Consider the following 26,495-nt stretch of genomic DNA (forward strand, 5'->3'; position numbering starts at 1 on the left):
TCAAATCGTCGAAATAGTCGTCTGTTATTCCATCCCATGAGTTTCAATTTAAAGATGACGAGGTACCTGAGGTGTTTCGTGAAAGATCGTGTGTAAATAATGGATCTGTCGACGGTCCAGACACTTGTTTCGGCCTACCCGCTCTTGATGTGCCTTGATTTAACTGGAATTGATCTGTCCCAATTGTCTTCTTCGGAGGTGATAGTTTCCTCTTTCCTGCTAAACTCGAAGGTACAGTTAGCTTATGCTCGTTGGGTGACTGATTCAAAACAATTTCCTGGGACCAGGGAGTAGTTTTCAATTGTAGGATATATACGATTTACGTAAAATGTGGCCGTTATCAAGTGTTATGGTATGCTCAGATGAGTCGATGACATCCTGCTTTACAAGAATAAAATAAGGTTCCCCATTTTTTATGTTGGCAGCCCCTCTATAATATTTACCTCCAAAGACTAGTTTCTTTATCGATCTTGAGCCTTTGTCCGGATTAATTTCACACATTTCGTTGCACATTTTTCCCCTAATTTATTACACAGTTAATTAACCGCCGCTTTCTTAGTGTACAATATCGGAGCGAAACGTGCATGGGGCGAAATGTGCCAGTAATTTATGAGGTGCGAAATGTGTGAATACCAGTGAAAAAAGCATTTTCCTTCATTCAATCTAATAAAATAATCTATTAATCTACGTAGGTATGTACAATTAATGTACAATTACTTAAAAGAGTAAAACAAGTTTAAAAAAAGTGTGAATTTAAAACGTTCTGAACATGAACTAGAACCAACACACAATGATCAACCGATGGACGAATCATGCAGAGTTAATAGGTTTTTAATCAATACTGAAGGTCATCAAGATAGACATAAAACAAATCACAACATTTCCCACCGGGGAAAAATTGAACTGGAAACTAACTAAAACCAATTCTATATACAACCATTTCCCCCATCAAAGGAGGAACAAAATTTTACAAACTGCGCCAAACAATAGTAAAGCAAGCAAAAATGGAATCTACGAATGAAATTTAGAAAGTACAGATGTACAAAAGGTGAATATACAGAACTTACCATTATACAATAATAAAAAAAAAACTAAATAAAACACCACCAATCTACAAGTTGTGCATTCAACATGTAAAATATGATCCACATTAACAAAGGTCAGTTAAAAATGAATACTAAAAAAGTGAAAATACTTGAAAAAAAGTTATGGTAGTTTTTAATTAAATCTTGCATCGATATCGTCTAGTCTGTGTTTCAGGTCTGTATCAATTGTCGAAGAAAAAATCACTGGCTCCTTCTATATCGTCAGTTGTAGGTCCTGATGGAGAGGAGGATCCGAAGGAAGTATTCGTCAAAATTGTGTTGAATTTTATAGAATTTTGACAATAATTGAACCAATTTGTTTGGTGTATGTTTTGCTTGACTAAAAAAACTGAAAATGATTGGACCCGAAATTTTGCGAAATAAATTGCAGCAAATTTTGTCTTCATCATTTTTTGTCTTAATACAACGTAATTTGACAGTCTTACGTTTTTTTTTCTTAATTCGTTCTGTCCGGATAATTTACATCAGCATTTTAATCGGTCAGCATTATTTTTTATGGCCTGGAATTTTTTTGCTTGCTTTGAGTTTTTGAAGGTTTCTCTGAGATTTTTGAATACATAATTCTGATAAGCTGAAAATGACTGAAAATAAATTTTCAACATTCGTTCCCTCTATCAAGAGGGACGCCACCGTCAAGTGTTTGAGAAACGTTGTTCAATGTTATAATCCGACCTTGACATGAGGTTTTGTTATCAATTCCCATCAAATTGATGTCCTGTAACGGTGTTGTTAATTCCGGCACTATTCCCAAATATTTCAAGAACGTTTATGTGGGCAAGTTTTTATATGTTCTTAAAAACTGAATCAGAAATTATACTTGTACAAATTAGTGCTTTAAATGACTAAAATTTGTAATTTTTAAACTTTGTTCCAAAATTATTATTGAGTTCTGATAAGAGTTTTTTTAATACTGTTTTACGTGTTCAGCCTTTTAAACATTTTTGTTCAAGAACCTTCGAAAACAATAAAAGATATTAAAATATACTGTTAGTAGCATTCTAATGATAAACTAATAGAACAATGGGCTAGTTTCTGCCTCTATTTTTGAACTTTGAATCGGGGTAGCGTTCAGCGAACTGATGTGTCTGTAAAAAACCAAAATAAGCAAACCGAAATAAGTAATAATTACGTCAATTGCGAAAAAATAACGCTAGTCATTAGAAAAACTGAAAAAGTATTGTTTTTATTATTTGAAATGCTATTCGGTTGGTTGTTCTGCTCAAAGTAAAGAAACGCTCAATATAAAGCTAATAAGAGATATTTTTTGTGAGGGTTTAGTCTCATGATCTTGGAAATTTTTTGCGTTTCTTAAATAGTTTGACAAAGAGCAGAAATTTCTCAACAACATGAGGATACGGCTATTAATTTTAATGAAAACGAAAATTTTAAAGACGGGGTTTTTGCAGGAATAAGATTTTCACATCAGATCAAGCAATAAGGTAGCATGCTGATGTTCGACCTGAAAACTTGCTTGCCTTAGCACGCAGTCGGCCATATTCCAGCAATAAAATTGCATAAGAAGTGGCGATAAAAGCTTAGTTACTCAATAGGGTTTTGAAATGGAACTAAAATTATTTAGATTAAAACGATTTAACCACAATTGAAACTACCAACAATTGAGCTGTTCAAGTCTTCACGGAAAACCGCTGTTGTTTCTGCCCCTGGTTCAGGTATACTCGCAGTTTTTTCCGCTATTTTTCTGGGCTGTGTAATGTTGCCTCACACTCAACGATCTAGGATCATGGCGGGCCTCGAATCTCCAACCTTTAACTGAGAGGCGGAGACATAACCACTTCACCACCGCTCGCACTGTTTGCGTTCAGTGATGATCTTTGCTCAGTGATGATTGTTTTCCGACACTTTCAAGTAGCGGTAGAGACAGTTGAGATTAGGTGAATGTAGTGGTGTTTGATCTACAGTATCTATATACCTATTAGCACTATACAAATTTTAATACAGTTGTCATTTGTTTCAAGGGTTATTATCGGGATACTTCATTTAATTAAATTATTGCCTCATTGTTTTTGCCTAGTTGCCAAAGGAAGCTATTAATTACTTCCATTTGGTTTTTCAAGTATTTCAAATAATGCTGGTCTATTGACATACATTTTTGTTAATTTATGCGTGCTAAATCAGGTTTTGAGAGAATTAAAAATGTCACTTTTTGGTCTTCGTGATTTTGGTTTATTTGTCGGTTTGGCTGCAGTTTTTTGTCAAATGTAAAGTTCAATATTCACAAAAAATTGTTTCCAGAAACTTGGTAATAGGAAAGCGTCGCTAAATTAATTTTTTGAACTCTTTTTTTTTTGAAAAAAAGGTATTTTTTGTTCAGCTGAATTATTTATAAATCAGTCAACGCCGGCCTACTTAAGACAGGTTTTTTTGAGCGTATTACAAGTGTTGATTTGAAAAATTAAAAGATAAATCAATCGATTGAAGCTCTACGTCACTATGATTTTGCCTCTTCTGTGTCATCTATTTTTCCACCATGACACTAAAAATTGTTTTTTGCTTGTTGTTTTTTAATTGGTCAGTTCTTTGTTGTCTTTTTTCTTGGATTTTTATTTGGGTGACAGAATAACAGAAACTCGAGCCTCACTCTTTATACTTAAGTTTTCACACTTTTTGAAATTCCTCTCAAAAAGAGTGAAAGAATAGGCAAAATCTAGAAAAAATCCATTTTTGTTTTTCAATCAACCTTTTAAGCGCCCTAATTACCAAAGCTATACTTTTGCGGGAATCTCAAATTCCTTCTGTTACCATTTTTTTCAACCTTGCAAGTGTTGCAACCAAAATTTGATTTGGAAATGAATTTTAATACGAGTAGAACTACTTCAAACATATTAAATAATTTCTACCTCATTTTCTGAAAATTTTTCTGGATTCTCAATTTTGATTAGAAAACTTGTTTCAATTTTGAGAAACACGTTATTTTATTTTTTTAAATATAATAGTTTTGCTAAATATAAAACTCCACTTCGCCTCTGTACTTAAAGTATTTTCGCGTTAGGCCATGAAAGTAGACGGGGTCTATTTTCAACGCAATTCAGATTTTATCGGCTTAGTACATCAATGGATTGGGCGATGTTGTGTCTACATGCAAGTGCAAGGATTTGCCAAACTTAATAATTTTTCATAACAAGCTTTTTGAAAAATTTAAATTAAATGAAGCCAGAATACAAAAATGAGTTATTTTGAAAATGTTAGTGAAAATGACTTCAAATGAGTCTTTCCAGCTTGGCTCTCGGAATTGTAAATTGGGGGAATTCGCTGTCTTTCGGGACTGTTCGGTTGTCGGCACCTTCTGCAAATTTTGGATCAAACGAACCAGAAGATACTTGAGTCTTATTCAGGTGTTTCACAACCAGGAATACAACAATGATTATTATTACGACGACTACTATAATGAGAATTGCAAGCAGTGCAGCTCCTGCCGTTGAAATTTTGCCGTCATCGTTGTCTCCACCCAAAAGTTGCTCCGAGCATAATTGACCTAGAAGTAAAAGCATATTACAAGACTATCAAAAATGTTTTCAGGTAGTCACTAAACAATAAAAACCACGCTTTTAAAGAAAGTCGACTTTATCACCCTTACTGGCTGGAATAGGTACCACCATTTTCAGGTGTCTCAGAATTGAACAATTTTTGTGTTGACTTCAGCTGAAATCTATTTCACTTAAATGTTTTTTACTCAATTACATACAGTGCTAATTTACGTTATCCGGACAAAACGCATTAAACTAGAAATTTAAAACGCGTTTTTCTCAAATTAAGTTGATTTGAGGTACAAAATGATGAACACAAAAATTGCCGAGAGTTTAAACAGAATTATTATGATGCAGTTTGGTTTGATAAATTCGGGCCCAAAGTTTTACCCTATAAGTCGGTCATTTTTGGCTTTTTTAGTCAATCGAAAATTACGCCAAAGCTACCTCGTCAAATACTGGCATAAATATATCAAAGTGAGCCTCTTACGTAGCCCAACATATTTTCAAGAAATGTATACTCTCCAAAACATAGTATAAATTTTATTTTGTTTTATAGACAAAAAAGGTAGTTTTTACTATATAAAGCACCAGTTCTTGTTTAAAAACTATTTTCAAACAATTTGGTCAATTTTTTGGAGAATGTACCCTTCATAAAATTTTTTGGGCGCTATGTTTCCTTTCCATTTTTTTCTTGTAAAATTATGGAAAGAGCTTATCTTGAAGATAATTACTAGCTGTTTTTTGAGGGCTTAGATTGAAAATTGCCCTTTTGTGTACAAGATGTAATATATTGTCCTTCCTGAGCTTCGAAAAAAAAATGTACCCACCTTCGAAATTTGAGCTGCAGTCGCAGAAGAACTCATCGGAAGTTTGATTGAAAAGATAACTGGCAGAATTCTTCCACGCACTTGAGTTGACACATGACTCATCGCAGAGCTGACCCCTGAACCCTGTGCCAATGCAGTCACATTTGTACTGGTTGGCTCCGTCTACACATATTGTCCCGACGCACAGTTGTTTCCCTCGCACTCGTCAATGTTCATCTCACAGGTCTCGCCTGCACATGGCAAAAGAACTTTTTTTTCGTATCAAATTACCATCCTCAACCCTGGAGCGATATCTTCGAGGGTTAATGTTTATTAGTTTGTTAAAACTCTTAAAATAATGCAAATGTTGAAGCCTAAGTAAATGTATGTGTCGGTATATTATGTGTGGAAAAAAGATCAAAAATCCTTCAATCTTTCTGTGAATCCAGGAATGCATGTGCAATTGAACCCGACAAAGTCAGTGGATTCGCAAGAAGCATTGTTCTTGCAGGGTCCTTCTTCGCAGAAGTCGAGCACGGAGTCGCAGTGTGGTTCTGTGTAGCCGAACTTGCAGTGACAGTTGTAACCGCCTGCGAGGTTTTCGCAGTCTCGTGTTGTGTTCTGTCGGGCACAAGGAGAGAGGGTGTCGCATTCGTTAATATCGTCCTCACAAACTGTTCCCTCCCAACCTGCCAAAATATAACATTTCCGATGAAAGTGTTTAATCAGTCAATTTGAAAATCACTATAAAGTTATCGACTGTTTAAAGTTCGGCAATTCGATAACCGGTGAATTAGTTAATTATAGGGGTGATTATTCGAATCATCAGTTTTTTGTCGAGTTGATTGTTAGAAAATTGTGCCAAAATGATGCTTTTGGGAATGGTTGCTGCTTTTTCTTGGGTACCTTGTTCACATGTGCACTGGAAAGTGTTGTCTACATTTGTACAGTTGCCTCTCCCGCTGCACTGCTGGGATGCACACAAGTCTACCTGTTCACACACCTCCCCCATGAATCCCGTCTCGCAAATGCACAAGAACTGACGCTAGAAGAATAATATGAAGTTCACTGAACAAAAATCAATATGATGCTCCATATATAGTAGAATATAGTAATATTTAGTGAAAAAATGCCCCATGTTTCGCCCCACACAAGTCGCCCCTATTAATTTCACACACTTCGTCGCACGTTTTGCAACTAAATTATTACACAGTTAATTAACCGCCGCTTTCTAAGTGTACAATATCGAAGCAAAACGTGCATGGCGCGAAATATGCCAGTAAATTATGAGGTGCGAAATGTGTGAATACCAGTGAAAAAAGAATTTTCCTTCATTCAATCTAATAAAATAATCTAATAATCTACGTAGGTATGTACAATTAATGTACAATCTTTGAAAGAGTAAAACAAGTAAAAAAAAAAGTGTGAAATTAAAACGTTCTAAACTTGAACTAGAACCAACACACAAGGATCAACCGATGGACGAATCATGCAGAGTTAACAGGTTTTTAACCAATACTGAAGGTCATCAAGATAGACATAAAACAAATCACACCATTTCCCACCGGGGAAAAAATTAAAGTACAAATTAACTAAAACCAATTCTATATACACCCATTTCCCCCTTCAAAGAAGGAACAAAATTTTACAAACTGCGCCAAACAATAGTACAGCAAGCAAAAATCGAATCTACGAATGAAATTTAGAAAGTACAGATGTACAAAAGGTGAATATATAGAACTTACCGTTATACAATAATGAAACGAACTAAATAAAACACCACCAATCTACAAGATGTAGATTCAACATGTAAAATATGATCCACATTAACGAAGGTCACTTAAAAATGAATACTAAAAAAGTGAAAATACTTTAAAAAAGTTTTTAGAGTTTTTAATAAAATCTTGCATCGAAATCGTCTAGTCTGTGTTTCAGGTCTGTATCAATTGTCGAAGAAAAAATCACTGGCTCCTTCTATATTGTCAGTTTTGTCGTAAGTTGTAGGTCCTGGTGAAGAGGAGGATCCGAAGGATGTATTCGTCAAAATTCTCTTGCTCGTCCCGATGGGATACGTTTCTGTGAAGACCAGGATAAAGTAGTTTCTACAACGAGGGTGGTTTTTGGAGGTACCTCCGCGAGTCGTGTTAGGAGGTCTGATGGTGAAATGACGGTGAAAGAAGCCCTTGGTGAATTAAGAGTGTCGTCCTGTAGCGTAAACACTTGAGTTGTCGGGTCTTCCTATTATAGAACGATGTCGATTTATCTTTGTTCTCCGAAGAATTTTTGTGGTCCCACGTTTCTGCGAGGTCTAGACGTCCTCGGTTGTTGTTCCAATGGGGAAAGTTCTTCTGGGGTACTGTCTAACATAATTGGGTTCTTTTCATAACCCTCTTTTGTCGCTTCGGCTGGCTCGTCCACGACTGCAGGGTGTTCTGTAGATCCAGTGAGGTTAGGCCTGGTTGATTGAGTGTGGTCGTCACCTGTAAAACTTAACCCTTGGTTAGATCGCGAGTCGGCTTGGTGGCTATGCGGTACATTATTATTTGTCAAATCGTGGAAATAGTCGTCTGTTATTCCATCCCATGAGTTTCAATTTAAAGATGACGAGTAACCTGAGGTGTTTCGTGAAAGATCGTGTGTAAATAATGGATCTGTCGACGGTCCAGACACTTGTTTCGGCCTATCCCCTCTTGATGTGCCTTGATTTAACTGGAATTGATCTGTCCCAATTGTCTTCTTCGGAGGTGATAATTTCCTCTTTGCTTCTAAACTCGAAGGTACAGTTAGCTTATGCTCGATGGTGACTGATTCAAAACAATTTCCTGGGACCAGGGAGTAGTTTTCGATTGTAGGGTATATACGATTTACGTAAAATGTGGCCGTTATCAAGTGTTATGGTATGCTCAGATGAGTCGATGACATCCTGCTTTACAAGAATAAAATAAGTTTCCCCGTTTTTTATGTTGGCCGCCCTTCTATAGTTTTTACCTCCAGAGACTAGTTTCTTTATCGATCTTGAGCCTTTGTCCGGATTAATTTCACACATTTCGTCGCACGTTTTGCCCCTAACTTATTACACAGTTAATTAACCGCCGCTTTCTTAGTGTACAATATCAGAGCGAAACGTGCATGGGGCGAAATGTGCCAGTCATTTATGAGGTGCGAAATGTGTGAATACCAGTGGAAAAAGCATTTTCCTTCATTCAATCTAATAAAATAATCTATTAATCTACGTAGGTATGTACAATTAATGTACAATTACTTAAAAGAGTAAAACAGGTAACAAAGAGTGTGAATTTACAACGTTCTAAACTTGAACTAGAACCAACAAACACACAACGATCAACCAATGGACGAATCATGCAGAGTTAACAGGTTTTTAATCAATACTGAAGGTCATCAAGATAGACATAAAACAAACCACACAATTTCCCACCGGGGAAAAAATTAAACTACAAATTAACTAAAACCAATTCGATATACACCCATTTCCCCCTTCAAAGGAGGCACAAAATTTTACAAACTGCGCCAAACAATAGTACAGCAAGCAAAAATGGAATGAATTTTAGAAAGTACAGATGTACAAAAGATGAATATACAGAACTTACCGTTATACAATAATGAAAAAAAAACTAAATAAATTACCACCAATCTACAAGATGTACATTCAACATGTAAAATATGATCCAAATTAACGAAGGTCAGTTAAAAATGAATACCAAAAAAGTGAAAATACTTGAAAAAAAGTTTGGCAAATCTTAATTAAATCTTGCATCGAAATCGTCTAGTCTGTGTTTCAGGTCTGTATCAATTGTCGAAAAAAAAATTACTGGCTCCTTCTATATTGTCAGTTTTGTCGTAAGTTGTAGGTCCTGGTGAAGAAGAGGATCCGAAGGATGTATTCGTCAAAATTGTCTTGCTCATCCCGATGGGATACAATTCTGTGAAGACCAGGATAAGGTAGTTTCTACAACGAGGGTGGTTTTTTAGAGGTACCTCCGAGAGTGGTGTTAGGAAGTCTGATGATGAAATGACGGTGAAAGAAGCCCTTGGTGAATTAAGAGTGTCGCTCTGTAGCGTAAACACTTGAGTGGTCGGGTCTTTCGTTTCTAGAACGATGTCGATTTATCTTTGTTCTCCGAAGAATTTTTGGGGTCCCACGTTTCTGCGAGGTCTAGACGTCCTCGGTTGTTGTTTCAACGGGGAAGGTTCTTCTGGGGTACTGTCCAACATAATTGGGTTCTTTTCATAACCCTCTATTGTCGCTTCGTCTGGCTCGTCCACGACTGCAGGGTGTTCTGTAGATCCAGTGAGGTTAGGCCTGGTTGATTGAGTGTGGTCTTCACCTGTAAAACTTAACCCTTGGTTAGATCGCGAGTCGGCTTGTTGGCTAAGCGGTACATTATTATTTGTCAAATCGTCGAAATGGTCGTCTGTTATTCCATCCCATGAGTTTCAATTTAAAGATGACGAGGAACCTGAGGTGTTTCGTGAAAGATCGTGTGTAAATAATGGATCTGTCGACGGTCCAGACACTTGTTTCGGCCTATCCCCTCTTGATGTGCCTTGATTTAACTGGAATTGATCTGTCCCAATTGTCTTCTTCGGAGGTGATAATTTCCTCTTTGCTTCTAAACTCGAAGGTACAGTTAGCTTATGCTCGATGGTGACTGATTCAAAACAATTTCCTGGGACCAGGGAGTAGTTTTCGATTGTAGGGTATATACGGTTTACGTAAAATGTGACCGTTATCAAGTGTTATGGTATGCTCAGATGAGTCGATGACATCCTGCTTTACAAGAATAAAATAAGGTTCCCCATTTTTTATGTTGGCCGCGCTTCTATATTATTTACCTTCAGAGACTAGTTTCTTTATCGATCTTGAGCCTTTGTCCGAATTATGAGTTTCTGGTACGGGAGTCCTTGAGATTGTGAGAGCTAGCGGCAAAGTATCTTCAGAGTCGGTTTGCGCGTCCATGTCAGCGTCCAGATAGCCGTCTTCCGCGCCGTCGTTCAACTCCAATTTCTGGCCCGTTGGTCGGATAGAGTTGATTTTCCTTTATCTAAACGGTTATCAAGGGAAATCAGATTTTTCTATCTGTTTTCAGACGTTCTATTAAAACATTTCTCGATCAGAGTACAACCGATTGAAGCTTGTTTTGTAATTTTGAGGTTCCAGATATTTTTTTCGATCAAAGAGTTTAAAAAAGTTTTGGTAAATCAAATGACATGGCTAATATATTAGACTTTACAGTATAAACAAACCTTTCCACAAGCCCATTAGATCTATGGTCGCCGACTGTGCAGTAAATGATTTCGATGTTATATTTTTCACAGTAAGGTTTAAAATCCGTAAAGATGGCAATCCGTAAAGATGGCAATAATCGTTTAAAATTGAGATAACGGAGGAAATGCGTAAAGATGGCAATAATCGTTTAAAATTGAGATAACGGAGTTTGAAGTGGTTATATTGACCACCTTCGCCGATGGAAACTTAGTAAAACATTCGATGCACAAGAGAATATACTTTTTTGTTCCCCAAAGACCTCCGAAGTCCAGGTTTATTTCCTCGTTCGCGAACGACAACGTGGGCAGTGTTGTAGTATGGTCCGTACCAAGTAAAACTTTGAGGTTCTTACCGGCTTTAATGCATTGGTTACATGACTTCCCATGATGGTATATCTCTCGGTAGAATTGGGGCCACCAAATTTATTCTGCCAAAAATTTCATACCGAATTGGCCTGGATGGGTCTCATGAAGCATTGAGCTGAAGGTTCCCCTGATGGTTGTCGGTACGACTAACTTGTTATCTAAGAGTTGTAAGTCGTCTTTCAAGTGAAGTTCCTTTAAGTAATTTTTCATATAATTTCCGTGAATGCCCATTGGTTGTCCAGTTTTTGTAGTGTCCATTAGGTCCCAAATCGCTTTGTCCTCTCTCGTCATCAACTGTAGTAATTTCTTGGAGCAGTGGTCTTCGCAAAATAACGGAGCGTTAGGAAGTTGTAAGTCGGATTTCAATTTCTTCATAAGATTTGCATGATCGATCGGAAGGTGGTCATCTTTGAACTTTAGAGAAATCACGTGTTCGTCTGGATTAATAAGTAATGGGCCGGTAATCTCGTTCATTTTTTTGTTGCAAAAATTTCCTTTTTCTGTGGAAATAAGTGTTTATTTTAATGATAAAATATAAAAGGTCCTTACCCGACCGAAAAAATAAAGCTCCTGTAAATATGTTTAGAATTGTCAAGAGGTAAACATTTGGAAGAACAATTTTCTGCTCGAAAATGAGAGTTATTGCAAACTTTTATTGACTGAACAATACAAGATATAATAGCAGCAATAATTTTAAGGATAAGATAAACTAAAGAGCTGTTAAAAGGATCTTGACCAATCAGATTGGTTGAATTTCTAACTCTCTACGGGATATTACTATTAACGAGCGTATTTGATTTTACAGCCACCGACGGTCTATCTACAAAACTTACATTTACAAGGTTAAATTGGTCTCTATTGGATGAAATATTCTGAATTTTGTCAATTAAAGCGACTACAAATTGTCGTAATAAGAAGGTGGGAGGATTTTGCCCAAAGGTAATCTAGATAAAAGGTCCGTAAAAACCATATCTTTTCCTGGTATTTGGGAAATCTTAAAGTTAAAAGGTAACAATCTGTTTACCCAATGAGTCAGTCGACTATTCATAGTCTTATTACTCTGATTTGCTGAAAGAGCTGAAGTAGAGCTTTATGGTCCGTTACTATTTCGAATTCTGCCCCATAAAGGTGTTTTCTAAATCGTTCTGAGGCCCACAGCACGCCCAGCAGTTCCAGTTCGTTTGTAGATTATTTCATTTCTTGGTTGTTTGGAAATCCTGAATCGAATGCAATCGTTCTCCACTGCCCTTGGAATTGTTCTAAAGTTGCGCCCAGACCACTATGAGAGGCGTCCGTTTTTTAATCTAGTTTTTTCTTTTATATCGAAGTGACTATTTTCCGTAAAATTTGAAAATTCTGTTTTTAGTTTTTCGAAGGCTAACGAGTGGTTATTGTCCCATTTATATACTGACTTTTTAATTAACAGGGAGCGAAGTTGACATTTTAAGGTTGATAAACTCGGGACAAATTTTACATACTGATTTATGGAGCCAAAGCAGGATCGCACTTCCGAAATGTTCTTGGGGATTGGGAGGTTGTTGATGGCGTCTGCTTTACCGACCAAAAGTTGTACTCCATCCCCCGAGATTTTAAAGCCTAGCCATTCTATTTCTGAACGGAAGAATGCACATTTCCCTCATTTCACCGCCATATTGTTCTTGTCCAGAATTATTATAATTTTATTTACAATTGCTTTATGTTGCTCCAGTGATCCCTTCACTGCCACCAGTATATCGTCTTTATAACAACTTGTGAACGGTTTGTTCTTGAAAAGTGAGTCCATGACTCGTTGAAATTCGTTGGGCATATCACCCAGTCCGAATAAAACCAGTTAAAAACCGATAAAAAACCGTTGTTTCGCCGACCACAAGACTGAAGTTACATTGCTTACTCGTTTTTTTGCACAATCTAAGTTGGCTGTATGCGTTTTTCAGATCCAAGATGCTAAACCACACCTGCCCAGTAAATTTTCTGAGATTCTTTAGGCCACGTTATCTATGAGTTCATGGATATTTGGCATTTGGTATTTGTTTTTAAAAATCTGGTCATTTAGCAATTTAGAATCTAATACCAAATTAATTGAACCGTCTTTTTTCCTGTTTATAACAATCGGGCTAATAAAACAATCTTTGTCACACTTTTCAAGTTTATAATGTGACCCTCGGTCTCCATTCGTCCTAATTTTTCATTAACTCCTGTAAGTAAGCGTAGGGGAACTCTTCTCCCTTTTGCCTGAATAGATTTAAACGGGGAATTGAAGTGTGCGACCTTGCGAATGTTAGGGATTTTCCCCACTCGAGAGAATAGTTCTTTAGGTTTATTAAAAAATTATCAGTTGGTAAGTATGATTTATTCCACTTACTCTCGAATGGTGGTTGACTGACTGAGCAAATCGGCTGCGGGCATTTCTTCTGCTTCACTTCGATGCCTACTTTTGGTAAGTTTTTGTTCCCCGACATTTTGCCGTCGTGACCATCAGTGATAAAGAACAATAGTCATGCGTCTTAATAATAATCATTCCTAGAATATTGATGGTATCATCAGTGAAGCCACAATACAGGTCTCTAATCTTCTTCTCCACTGGGTAAGTTTTAAGGTTGGGATATCTCAGCTCCAGTTCGTGCAACACGTTTTGTTTTAAAAAGCTAACAGGGCTCGCTGAGTCTACCGGAATGTTCATGTTCACGATCAATTCCAATCCAAATCCTAAATTTGAATTTTTCTTGGTTTCGAGTCCATTTTCGTCGTAGATTGTTCTAACGCCCAATACCGTGAAATTGTCGTCGTCACTCTGTCCGCATTCGTTCCAGGCATTTATCACTCCGCACATTTCTTGATTTTCGCTCCACGAACTTTCCGGCGGGACGTATGTGCAATTCTCAATATTTACATAATAATCAGATACAGTACTTACAGTGGGTCGTTTGTTACGGGACTTACATAGTTTAGCGAAGCGCCTTTTGTAAAATTAATTTTTACATGTTATGTCCTTTGCTGCGCATACGTTAAGATGTCCTTTCGTAATTGGGTTCCCACATTTCATGCTTGCATTACTTCTTTCTCTGTGGAGGCTTGGTTTTTTCTTGACCTGGTTATGTGAGTTAAAAGATTTAAAAAGCCCATTGGTCGAGGATGGCTCCAAAGTATGGTTCGGCCAAAAGAAGGGGATTCCACGCACGTTCGATTCATTTGACTGCGCCATAATAAATTGTTCTATTAATCTGTGTAGGTATGTACAGTTAATGTACAACTACTTAAAAAAATAAAACAATTAAAATAAAGTGTGAATTTAAAACCTTCTAAACTAAAACTAGAACCAACACACAATGATCGAACGATGATCGAATCATGCAGAGTTAACAGGTATTTAATCAATACCGAAGGTCATTAAGCTAGACATAAAACAAATTACAAAACAATCTAACTACAAGCAAAATTTCAGACGATCAATCATTTGACCATCCATTTTCAACATAATCTCTGCATAGTTAAATGCTTTTCTTGCAGAAATTTTTTAGCATCCAGAAAAGAATGTTTTTCAACTCATTGAGATTTGCGAGCTTTTGGTGGTTATTTTTTTGTAAGAACTATTTCATGATACTATTTTGGAACTTTTTATAATGCACGAACGGCACCAACCCCATTAAGCTCCACAGATTCCACGTCGGAACAGGAACCAGTTTGGTCTGCAACGCACTCCGAGTCGCTACACTTGGATCCCTCGTCACACAGATCCCCCTTCCAGAAGTCGGTACAATTGCAAGAGAAGGATCCCACTGAGTTGACACATTGGGCTGAGTTGAGACAAGGTCCATTACAGGGGGTACCATCCTCTCGCTCCCCTTCTGTAACATAATTTGCAAGTCTCTTTTTTGATTTCATTCAGTGCATTTAAATAGATTACCCTTAGCTATTCAAGGTTCGCATTATGAAAGCCGGTGTGTTGGGACTAAAAATGAAACAAACATTTTTAAATCGATCTTCTTTTCCCCAAGAAAGACCTCTCTCAAAACGTTTTAGCGTGTGTTTTGGAGCCAAAAAGCGTTACCTTCAGGGCACGTTGAGCACTCGTCTATGTCTTGTGAACAGTCTTTCCCTTCGTATCCAGTTGGACAGTCGCAGCTGAAGTCATTTATGAGGTCATTGCACTCTCCTCTCACGCAGGGACCAGAAGCACACTCGTTGATTTCTATCTCGCAATTCGTGCCTTCGAAACCTGCGAAGCAATGGCAAATGAAAATCAACGGTTATGAAATGGTTAGGTCTCAGCCTCTCAATCGAAACATCGGGTGTTTGAGGCCCACCATGATCCGTGCTGGTTGCTTGCAGGTGAGGCAACATCACCCAGCCCAGAAAAATAACCAAAAAATGCATGTATTCCCGAAGCAGATGCACAACAGCGGTTCTCCGTGATCAGCTTAACAACTCGTATGTTTTTCCTTCTCCTTGAGGATGAATCGTCTTAACTTAAATGAAATTCAGATATCCGTGGATAGTCAGTCGAAACAATTTTTTACCCTCAAAAAAGACCTTGTTGCAATCGAGGACCAAATTTTACTCCTTCGCATTTAAACACATCCGCAAAATCTTAAAATTTACCAGTGTTTTTGCATTCGCACTGGAATCCACGCCATTCTGCAGTAACAACTGAACATGTGCCGTTGTTGCATGTCTCACTGGAGACCAAATGGGAGCAAGAGTTGTGATCCAAACATCCGCGGTACCAAATATACGCAGACTTAATAAATACGAACCCATTCGAGTTCGTGGCTCTGAAAAAAAAACTGCAGTTAGATTAAACTATGTCTGGTTTTTCGAGTTAGTGCAAATTGATATCAAACTAACAATCGCCTTTTAAAGTTGTTTTGGGGCTGGCATTACTTTGGTTATTACATAACTCTTTCAGGCCAATCATAATTGAGAATTTACCATGTGGCTTCTGCATGTTAGCGGATCATTATTTGGTCAGTTTGATGCGTTGTATGTTGTCTTGGTCAACAAAATGTTTTTATTTATGCCTTTCTGCATTTAATGTCAATATTCCTTAATTTCAACAAGTCAAGTCTACTTCCTGGCTTTTAATTTCAACACGTACTTTTCAGTCGATTTTTATCGCTTTTCCTTATGTTTAGTTTCAACAGCTGCATTCGAATATCAACTTAGCTCGATCAATGAGTCAAAAATTATTCAAAATGCATCGACAATCCTTCTCCGAGTTATTGTTCGAAATGGCCTGTTGCAGAAATCATTGACAACTAAATTTTTGTTGTTCCAACTATTTTCGAAAAAAAATGACGGAATATATGTGCTAGGGGTGTTTTTTCCAGACAAATTTCGAATATTCGTGAAGTTATTGAAAGGTTGTTTAGTTTTTTGTGCTATTAACGCGTAAGTGGAGATGTAATCATCCATGTTATGATTTCTAAGAGAATTGAGGCGAACCTTTTGGTCTATTTAATATTCGGCTATAATTGAAATAAATCTCTTTGTACTTTAAATAGCAAGTTTGGGATAATTTTCCAAAACAGCTAAAAAAAAATGTTGATTTTTTTTTCCTTTTTTTGATGCCACCCATTTTCTTAAAGCAAAAACTACTCCTTACACCTTAAAATGCAGTCGGACAAATCGGGGTTTCCCCATAATACAAGGAGCAGTGCTATTTCTCCGACTTTCGAAGAAAACGGAATATTTATGCTTGGCCCGGTTTTTCTATATTCTGTCAATTTTCGATTTTTAAACAAGCGTTTTGACGGAAATTTTCTGTATCATCTAAAAGATATTGTTGTGTTTAGCTTAAATCAAAAAAAATATATTTCACTTGTGATCATTTGTGTAAAGTTACGGGTGTTGGAAAATTACTAATCTGGCCATATTTGGGATAATTAACGCCCGGATTAATGCGTTCCAAGGTGAATTGAGACCAGCAATTTAGTCTATCAAAAAAAACGTGACACTAAATACTCCCTCTGTATTTTTCATGAGGGGGATAAATTGTGTGTGGGTGATAAATTTAAGAAAAAAATTTTCTTGATTATTTCGCCAAATGTTTAACCAAAATTTTTTTAATTGGCTCTAATGTGCAGTTGGAAGATTCAGGGCTTCATTTTGATACACGAGCAGTCTTGACTTATTTTGTTATGGCCTAAGTAAATGCAGTATAAGGAAGTAGTAACGTTTTTGTTGAAAAATAAATCCACGATTGTTGAGTTGAACAGCCGGCAAGAAAATTTAGAAAATTTATCAGAAATGTTGAGATTAAATGCTGAGAGATATTCTATTGAGAATGGAGACGTTTTGTTTTACAATTTTTGCACTTTTATTTTTTTCAAACGAGAGAAATTTTAGTTTGAGACTTCCTTTTATCAATTGAATAACAAATTCATTTTAACAGATCCCGTGTTTTGGTGGCATCACATAAACTTTGTGGTGTTTTTTAGTGCACAATTTGACATTTCGAATGCTAGATTTATGGTTCTGATAAGTTAAAACCCGCTGTACAGATCACTCGTGTTGGTCTGACGTTCAACTAAAACAACAAATTATATCTGCTCGAGATAGTTAATTTTCTTCGAATTGCTTTCAACTTTTTACTGTGTCTATTGTGTGTTATCTGTGTGTCGTAGATAAAAAATCGATTTTTTGAGCTCAAATCTGGAAAAAAGTTGTAAGCAACTTTCACCATCTAATGATCATTTACTGGTAATGCTACTACGCTTTGAAAGCTGCCCAATCGACCACGTGAGGATTATCGACTTCTATTTCAAACATGCGCTCGAAAGCATGTATTTACTTTTTATAAAAAATTTAATTGAAATCCTCAACCAAAAACTACTTCAGACAATTTAAAAAGCATTCATAACATTTAAGGTTAACCCATGATTTAAAAATAGTTTTTATTGTTCCGACTTTCGTAACGAAAATAGCGGAACATTTGTGCTCGGGTGGATTATTTTTCTTCAGGCAAATTTCGACTTTTTAATGACGGAATTTTTTTGTATCATTTATAAGCTATTGTTGTCCTGAGCGAAAATTCGAAAAGAAATCTTACACCTGTGATCATTTTTTTGTAAAGTTATGGGGGTTTAAAAATTGCCATGTTGGCCAATTTGGGACAACTAACGCGCGATAGGTTTCGCGCTATTAACGCGTAAGCGAGATTTAATCCATATTAGAAATCGTTCCAAATTAGTTCAAAGAAATAAATTGGAACGATTATCTGCTATAATTGATTTGTTAGTAGGAGCAAAATCTGTCACTTTGTTCTTAATATGGCGTGTGGGGGATGTTTTCAAGTTTTTTTGAAAACTTTTAATTTTGTATTATATTTAATTTTTTTCACATTACTGCTACTCCATAACCTTAAAAAGCAGTTGGAACATTCAGGGTTTCGCCCTGATGCGAGCAGTCTTGTTCTGCTTTAAGAAAACTTTTGCTCATGTTTTATTTGAAATCTAAATAGTTATCAAATTGCTAACAGTTTCGACCGAAAAACGATATTTTACGATGCTGTATTTTTTGAAATTGACTGGTCAAAAAGCGATATTCTACAACAATGAATTGATTGAATGTGATACATAACACAAGATCTATACGCTTAAACTCTTCTAAAATTTTTCAGAAATTACCAAAAAAAACTAATGTTTAGTTTTAGGAATTGAGGTTTACTTTAAACTGTTCTGCTTCCTGAGGCATCCCTCGGCAGATTTCGTTTGAAATCTTTTGGATGCCCTCTCAAACCTATATCAATCATAATTTAATGAATTTAATCTAGTGTTGATATTTGGTTTGAAAACAGTTTATTTTTGTTATCAAATTGTAAACCTCTCGTTTGTGTCTGGTGTGGATTCAGGGGCGGATTTAGGGGGGGGGGGACGCCTTCCCTCAGGGATTCGACCCCCTGCCGACCCAAAGGGTCCCCCCTTTGATACTTTTTCAGAAATCCATTTTTGGCCGACCGACCCTAAAATTTTTCTAAATCCGCCCCTGTAGCAAATGAATTTGAGTTGAATTGAAAAAAATCAAAAATCAAACTCTTAAAATCAAAATTGAGCTGGATCAAATTTTAAATTTTTTTCCCATGACTGAACACTTAATCATCGCTGAATCATTGAAAACCCTGTTTTATGAACATTTGCAACAATGATTCAGTTTTGCTGGAGCCTAGGAAATTAGACAACCGTAAAGAAACGGAATTTACGGACAACCAGTATTTATTCAGACAAAAGTTAATTTAAGCCTGTAAACAAATTTCACGCAAGTTATTGCCTAAATTCCCTTAATTTCTGATCGTCTAATTTGCTTGTCGTCTAATTTCCTAAACCCCAGTTTTGCTACATAGATTAAGGGGACCCATCGTTTAGCAGACCATTCTTTTAGCATAAAAAGTGAAAAAAGAGTCTTTTAGCAGACCAGCGCTTTGAAGTGATGCATGATTGATTGACAGACTCAAAAAGACGCTCAGTCGGTGGTCAAGCTGCCCCAATTAAGACAATTATCTCACGATTTGTCAACAAAACTTTGTTCAAAACCAGTTTTTGTTCGAAACAAAGTTGAATGAAAAAGAATTGGGGTTTTTCTGTAGTAAAATTCCAGAATACCAATAAAGTTTACGACTAATCATTTATACATTATGTGAGCTATAAACTTAGGGTCAAACTCCCTGAATTGTTATGAAAACGTAACTAATGAAATCAACTCGCTCATAACAGAGCAAGAGGTCTTTTTTGAAGTTTTCAAAAATTGAATTCTCTGGTTTGTCATAAAAATTGCTGTGCAATAGAACCTTTGCTGACCGACGTCAAAAGTTCTGCGCATTAGACTTCGTCAAAGATTCGAAAACCCTTGTAGAAATAACGTACGAGCTGTCAAGTGGAAGAAGCTCTCCATTTAGCCGAACATCACCCAAACAACCCAGAATGTTTTTTGGGTCGCCAGATGGGAAGTCTGCAACCTGAACTGGGATATCGTCGTTTGTAATGCCTCCGACTAAAACATTGGTTAGTGTGCAGTTTTTTATTTCATGATTTATATGAAGCCATGAGTATAATGAAGCCATGAGTAAAGATGAAAAACGTTTTACCATCCAAAAACAAGCGCTTCTATTCATGAACCAAAACAATTGCCAGATAAGACAAAGTGTATAACAGTTTGCAGGCGAAAAAAAGTCAATTCTATCTGACTTTAAACGCAATTTGAATAGCAATAAAAACTCACCTAGAATGTGGGAAACGCATTGCATGTCAAAAGCGGATCCGGAGGAAGTCATCTCCTGGAATAAAGACTCAACAATTCTCAGCTCTATCGAAGAAGACGCCGATGAAGAAGAGATGATGTCTAGGGTGATGTTGTGGATCTCTCCGTCGGTTATGGAACAATCGAAGATGATTTCGGAGTCGAAGGCCGATGACTTGATGGTCAAACAGCCGTCTGAAACGGAAACTCATCCACTTTTGAGATACGAGTACTGGTTGCTAGTGTCGACATCATGAATTGTAAAAGTCTGCTGAAAATGCCCGAGACTATAATCATAAGTGCTGCATGCTTAAGGGGGAAGTAGGCAGTACGGGAGCCTAGTATAAGGATGTGGGGCAACTGCCCCTCCTTATTGTTAGTACTAGCTGCCAAAGTGTTCCTTAGGTATCTATGTTTGGGACTATTTTACGAATCCCTTTTTGGCTGACCAATCCTAAAGTTTTTCTCGAGACGCTCTGAGCGTTATATGCATTCAATGTGAGACCGCGTTCCGAAAAAGTGTAATTTTCTGCTCTGCGATTTTCAAAAATGCTCAAAAATGATAATTTTATCCAAAAATTTACAAAAACTGAAACACCTTATCAAAAAAAAACAGATAAGAACAGGACAGGATGCGAGAAGGCCATTTTCAAAATAGTATAAATGTATTCTTTTGATAATTCGCACCTGTATTGACTTCAATCGTGAAGAAGCACCCCTGCACTTGATCGCCCTTGAGGTAGAGAATGACTCCCTGCTCGTCTCTTGACCTGAACGAGAACTCAATTTTCTCCAGGGAATCTGAGGGCCCATCTGTCTCGTTGGTCTGGATGTAGATGTAGGCGTCTGGCTCGAAAGTGACAAAGCCAGTGCCTGGAAGCAGGAATGAGTAAGACATCTTAACTGAACCGGCGACATTTCAATCCCCTCGTACTCCTTTGTTGAGCTCGGAGCGCGAAATCAGTTTTGTTGATTTGAAAAAAAATCGACAAAATTCGAAAATGATTTATCATTTTTTTCAATATTTTTCTTTTCGTTCCGCATTAAATTTAAATGACAATTGAAATGACAATAAAGCTTGTAAACTATCGCAAAAAATTCTAATTTTACATAAGAGTCCTCATTGACTTGATAGTTTTCAACTAGGAATTTCCTAGCAAAGTGGCAAGGTCCTAGCTTTGCATTTGTCATTTCGTATACTGGATTTCGCCAGCTCAAGGTTTTGTCAATTCGTGTTCTCACCCAAAAAAAACTTATCCGCAAAAAACTGCCCCCGGAAAAAATTAATTTTGCTCCGAGCTTTGAACTGGGAAGGAACTTTGTATTCGGATGTGTTTTAGTTTTTTTCGCAAAATCAGGTACCAGATTTATCATGAGACTGGGCTGAAAGATATGTCATATTACAGCCCTGTCAGTCGTGATTTAAACATTTAGAAATTTCCAAAAAAAATTTAATGTCGAGAAAAACCGGTTTGATGTTTATGATTTTTCGTCTAATTCCGAGCGAGTAAAACGAGGGAGCAGGCTTATTACAACATAGTCGTAGCTTAGCAGTAAATAAGCCATGAGTTCTTTATTCAAGCCCTGAAAAGTCTAGTAAAATAAGTTTTCATCCCAAGAAGGTATTAAAAATTTTTTAGCGCCATCTAGGGGAATAAAAACTTCACAAAAACTTCGAAGAAAACTGTTTTCCAATATGCTTATTGTACTATGAATAGCGAAATTTCCAATTTTTTAGTTTAGATCGTTTTATCACACCACGCAAAAAACTACAATATTTTTTTAATTGTAGTTTTTTAAGAATATGCTTGAACATTTCCTGCTACTTGCACAGCAACGGGCTGCCCTTGTTGAATTTTTAGCTGGTTTAAAATGATTTTTGCGAAACTTTGATGACCTCAGTTGCCGCTTCTGGCTTTTTTAAGACTTGTTTTTGAGAGGTATAAAATTACGAAAAGTTTTTGGAATGTATAAATCTTCCAAAAGAAACACTTTAGAACAATTTTATCAACTATTTAGAGCTACTTCCTTTTCCGTGAAAAATTTGAAATTTTGTATTTAAAAATTTTGATATTCAGGAGTTTTTGCATTTTGAACTTAACTTCTGCTTTTAAGACAAGGTTGTAGTGAAGGGTCATTCTTTGTATTGGTTAATGCGACTAAAAATTGCTACAGATTTGTTTTATTCTAAAAGCGTAATTGGTTCATTGTTAAAAACTAGATATAAGTATCTTACCATTCGCAAGGAAGCGTCAAAGCTTGAAGAAAAAGTACAAAAAAAGAATGTTTTTTTTTTCATTTTCAAAAAAAAATTATCAAGGAAATTTCTTTTTTAGCACAGCGTTATGTTCGGAGAAACTTTTCGGAGAAGTTTTGCGTCGCTTTTGGGCTCCTTTTTTACTTTTTTTAAATTTCTTTCAATTTTTTTTTCTGGAGGGCAAATGCCCAACCAGAAGTTTGCATTGCAAAAACATGTGTGTTACAACGGTAAAAGTTATTTTCTAAAGTGATTTCAACAAGCTGACAAATTCTTTAGTAAATTTGTTCTGTACAAATTTAAACAATGCAAATAAAACAAACAAACAAAACTTATCTTGACAGTGATTTGTTTTTGATCGCCACATCTGGTTTTAAATATGTTAATGTTTTGTTTTTCATAATTTTTATTTTACCTCTTTCATCTAGCGTAATTTCAGCCGCTTTCAAGTGCAAAGAAAAGTCATTGAAAAATTCAAAAAAAAAACAAATTTTCGATTTTAAGAATTTATTATTTTAGTTTTCGTGCAGCAAATTCAACAGTCGTTATGTTCTGTACTACTTGCATAATCTTCCGATTGAAATTGTCGTATTCGTTCAGAAAACGAACATGAAATAAGACTAACTTGTTGTCGATTCTGTTCGAGACGAGAATAAAACAATAATAAGTAAAAATATATCAACCATTTTCCACGTAGTCAATTTTATAACTTTATAACGCAGAATTTCGAGCAGAATCAGAATTATGTCAATCCTTTTTGATTTAAATTGATTTCGAGTTTGATAGTTCTTTTTGTTCAATCACAATTAATGCTTTTGTTATAAATCAATCGACAGGTATCTAAAACAAGAAGTGAGCGATAAAAACGGTATGCGTATTACGTTATGATGGTGTTAGGATAAGTTAGCCAAAACAAATGTTTAATTAGTCACACTTTCAAGTGCGTTTTGCTGCTTCCTTCAGCCTAGGTTAGATCTCACTTTAAGTCATCACAAGCTTTGAGACGATGAGCCGATTTAGAATCTATGAGCCAATTTAGCATCTATAATCTAGTGAACACTATTTATTACGACATCTGCTTAGAAGCCTTTTTGGTGTTTACCCGGGTCGAGGACCGCAACTAATTTCCAGACTTTACCAGATGCGCCGTCGATTGTGCTTCAGCAACCAAAAATTCTTAATCTGAACAGTGTTTTTAGTCGCGGAATAAGTCTGGAAATATTGTATTTTAGTCGCGAAGTCTGAAAAATAGTCGCAGTGTAGTCGGAAAATGAGTCGCGATAGTATGGACATAAGTTTGTAAGTCTGGCTGTAAGTCAACAGCTTAGAAGCTTCACATGATCTCAAAGTCAATTCCTAGAAGCATATTTGAGAATAAATAGAAGTAATTTTTGAGTACATGATAGTACAATGAGTAACTTCAAATTTCCGAAAATAAGGAAAAATCCTCTTCAGGAAAATCTGCGCTAAATCTCTTAATCCATCGTTTATCTTACCCGATATTAGAAAAATTGAGATAGATTGAAACATTTTAGTAACTTTACTAACTTTAATGGTTACGGGTTATAAAAGTTGGCCGAGTCCTCTGTGATTATTGGTAGGTGCCTCTTTAAACAAGTATTTTTGAGGTTTTGAGACAAAAAAAAAATCAAAAGGCCATATTCAACTGTTTTTCCACTTTCGAAAGATCATTTTTACAAAGTCATCAGCTTCTTTCAGAAAACATTTTAAGAAGAAAGATGTTTTTCAAAGATTTGTACATGAATATGCGTCAATCTCAAATTTTTGACTAGTCACCAGTACATTAATAAAACAATCAACCAAACTCCACCTTTTATTTTGTTAAATCAACCCTTTGTCCCCTTTCTAGTTTACCGTTTTGGCCCAGTGCTATTCCTTTAAAACTTGATTTTTTCACAGCTTTTAGGTAATTAGCTTTAAATGATTAAGCCATTCAGTCATTTAAAAAAGCAGAATTTGTTTTCGGACAAATACTTACATTCGAAATCGGTGTCAGTGTCAACACATGTGAATCCTCCGCCCATACATGTCTTACTCTCTTCGCCACATTGTGAGGTCAGACTGCAGTTCCTTCCATGGAATCCCCCCGGACATCCGGAGCAATCGTATCCTTCCAGAGCGTCCTCGCAAGAAGCACCGTTCAGGCAGGGATCATCCGAGAAGCTAACACAAGTTTCATCGTACGCACAATTTTGTTCATTAACATTGGTGTTCTCAAAAGGAATTGAAATTATATTGGTGTCGGCGTCGTTCGGAACACTTCCTAAGTAACCAATGCTGTCATCGCTGTATGTAATGGAAATAGCATACAGACACCCCTTAAACTTGAGTGCTGTCCCTGGGAATCCTGCGGGTACTTCGCTCGTATGTGGGGTTCCAAAATAAGCCAAATTTAATCCAGTGATCCAGGGTAAATTACTGGTGTATGTTGCTTGCAAGTGATCAATTTTATCGATAGAAATTGAAAAGATATCGACTTCGTTCGTTAATTGATGGGAAAGTTTGATTGTGAAAGGTTCGCCAGTGTCTAGTTTGCTCCAATGTGGTACCCTAAAAATCAATGATACTCGTTTTTCAAGATTTTTTACACAAACTGGAATTCTTTTTTGTCGCGTCTTTTGCACCAATTTTCACTTATTTATATATAAAAAAATTCTGGTTCAGTTTATCTCAAAAGAACCCCATCACGTATCAAACAGTTCTTATTTCGACAAACTAAAAGAAAAGTAGACTGGAAGTGTTTACGAGTTTTTTTTTGTTAACTATCTCATTATTTTGCTAATTAGTACCTGTAAACAGATGTTGGGCCAGCTCTTGCTGTTGTGAGATAAACATCTCCGCTAGACATCTCAACAACTGCGAATGACGACTCACTCTCGCCCTCGGCAACCAGAACGCATAAAACACCCGATGGCTCCACTGTTCTCAGGGTAAACTCAACTGACTCTATTACCCTCCCCTCTCCCCCTCCCTCGGACTGAATTGGGGGGACCTTAAGGAAACTAAACAGGTCGCCATCTGTTGGCTGTGAGTTGTAGAAAAACGTATACGAGGATGCAAGATCCAAATAAAGCAACCGAGAGATGAGAATAATCAAATAAAATTTGAGTGGCATGTTCAAGTAATGTAAGATTCACTTTACAGAATTTAAAAAACTCGTTTTACATAAACTTCTCCGTGAGTATGTATGTCAAAAAGTTGTTAACTTGTCTCTAAATGCTATTTAATTTATTTGACCATGTGTTTCCGGTATAACAGCAAGCTGTCTGGTAAAAACACCTGAAACTACATCGCCAATTTCTATTAAGAGCAAACACTTGAAACTACATCGCCAATTTCTATTAAGAGCAAACAAATGAAGACTAAAAATTACATGAAAATTCTTCTTTTTGGATAATTTCTAATTTACGTAATTTTGACTGAAAATCAATTTTCTGAAGTTACGTCTGAGTTCAACATGGTATGATAAAAGTTAGAGAATCAAATTTAGTTAAAATTAACGGACAAGTAACTGAAAATGTCAGGACTCTGCTTGGCATAAAGCAGAGCTAAAGTCATAAAGCAGGCTTGTAAATTGAGTTGCAGTCAGAAACTAATATGGCCATTTAAACTTCCTGGCATCGCAACAGGAATCGAATATGGTACCATGTGCTATGGAAAGTTTTTTGCTGCTCAGAAATTGAAGAGAAAAAGACTCATGACTCCTAGATTGATTTCAGCTCAGTTTTTTTTTCCAATCGGAATGAAAGAGGAAGATCCAGTTTGATCATTTTTGATGTGGCGGATGAGAGCCGGAGGCACCATTTGGGATGTCACTCCTGGTGCCAATGAAATAGAGAAGCAAACGAAAAAAAATGAAAAATAGGAGAACAATTTAAGAAGCAAAGTGATCGTGTCTTTTTGCACGCTGACGTTGACATGACTAAAGCTATTA

At 36.5% G+C, this 26,495-nt stretch overlaps 1 protein-coding gene across 1 annotated transcript in view; it reads right to left on the reverse strand.

Annotated features, from left to right (window-relative positions):
- LOC134841612 (protein crumbs-like) overlaps window positions 1–26,285 on the reverse strand; it is a 31,276-nt gene extending 4,991 nt beyond the window's left edge. Inside the window, 12 exon segments of the mRNA XM_063857638.1 lie at window positions 5,422–5,595; window positions 5,598–5,657; window positions 5,838–6,089; window positions 6,307–6,445; window positions 14,692–14,897; window positions 15,101–15,268; window positions 15,652–15,824; window positions 19,911–20,037; window positions 20,266–20,478; window positions 20,971–21,156; window positions 24,540–25,111; window positions 25,351–26,285. Coding sequence (XP_063713708.1) covers window positions 5,422–5,595; window positions 5,598–5,657; window positions 5,838–6,089; window positions 6,307–6,445; window positions 14,692–14,897; window positions 15,101–15,268; window positions 15,652–15,824; window positions 19,911–20,037; window positions 20,266–20,478; window positions 20,971–21,156; window positions 24,540–25,111; window positions 25,351–25,676 — 2,596 coding nt within the window. The 5' untranslated portion in view covers window positions 25,677–26,285.
- Window positions 26,286–26,495: the final 210 nt, after the last annotated feature.

The sequence above is a fragment of the Symsagittifera roscoffensis genome, chromosome 3 (assembly GCF_963678635.1).
Source record: "Symsagittifera roscoffensis chromosome 3, txSymRosc1.1, whole genome shotgun sequence".
Lineage (NCBI taxonomy): Eukaryota > Metazoa > Xenacoelomorpha > Acoela > Convolutidae > Symsagittifera > Symsagittifera roscoffensis.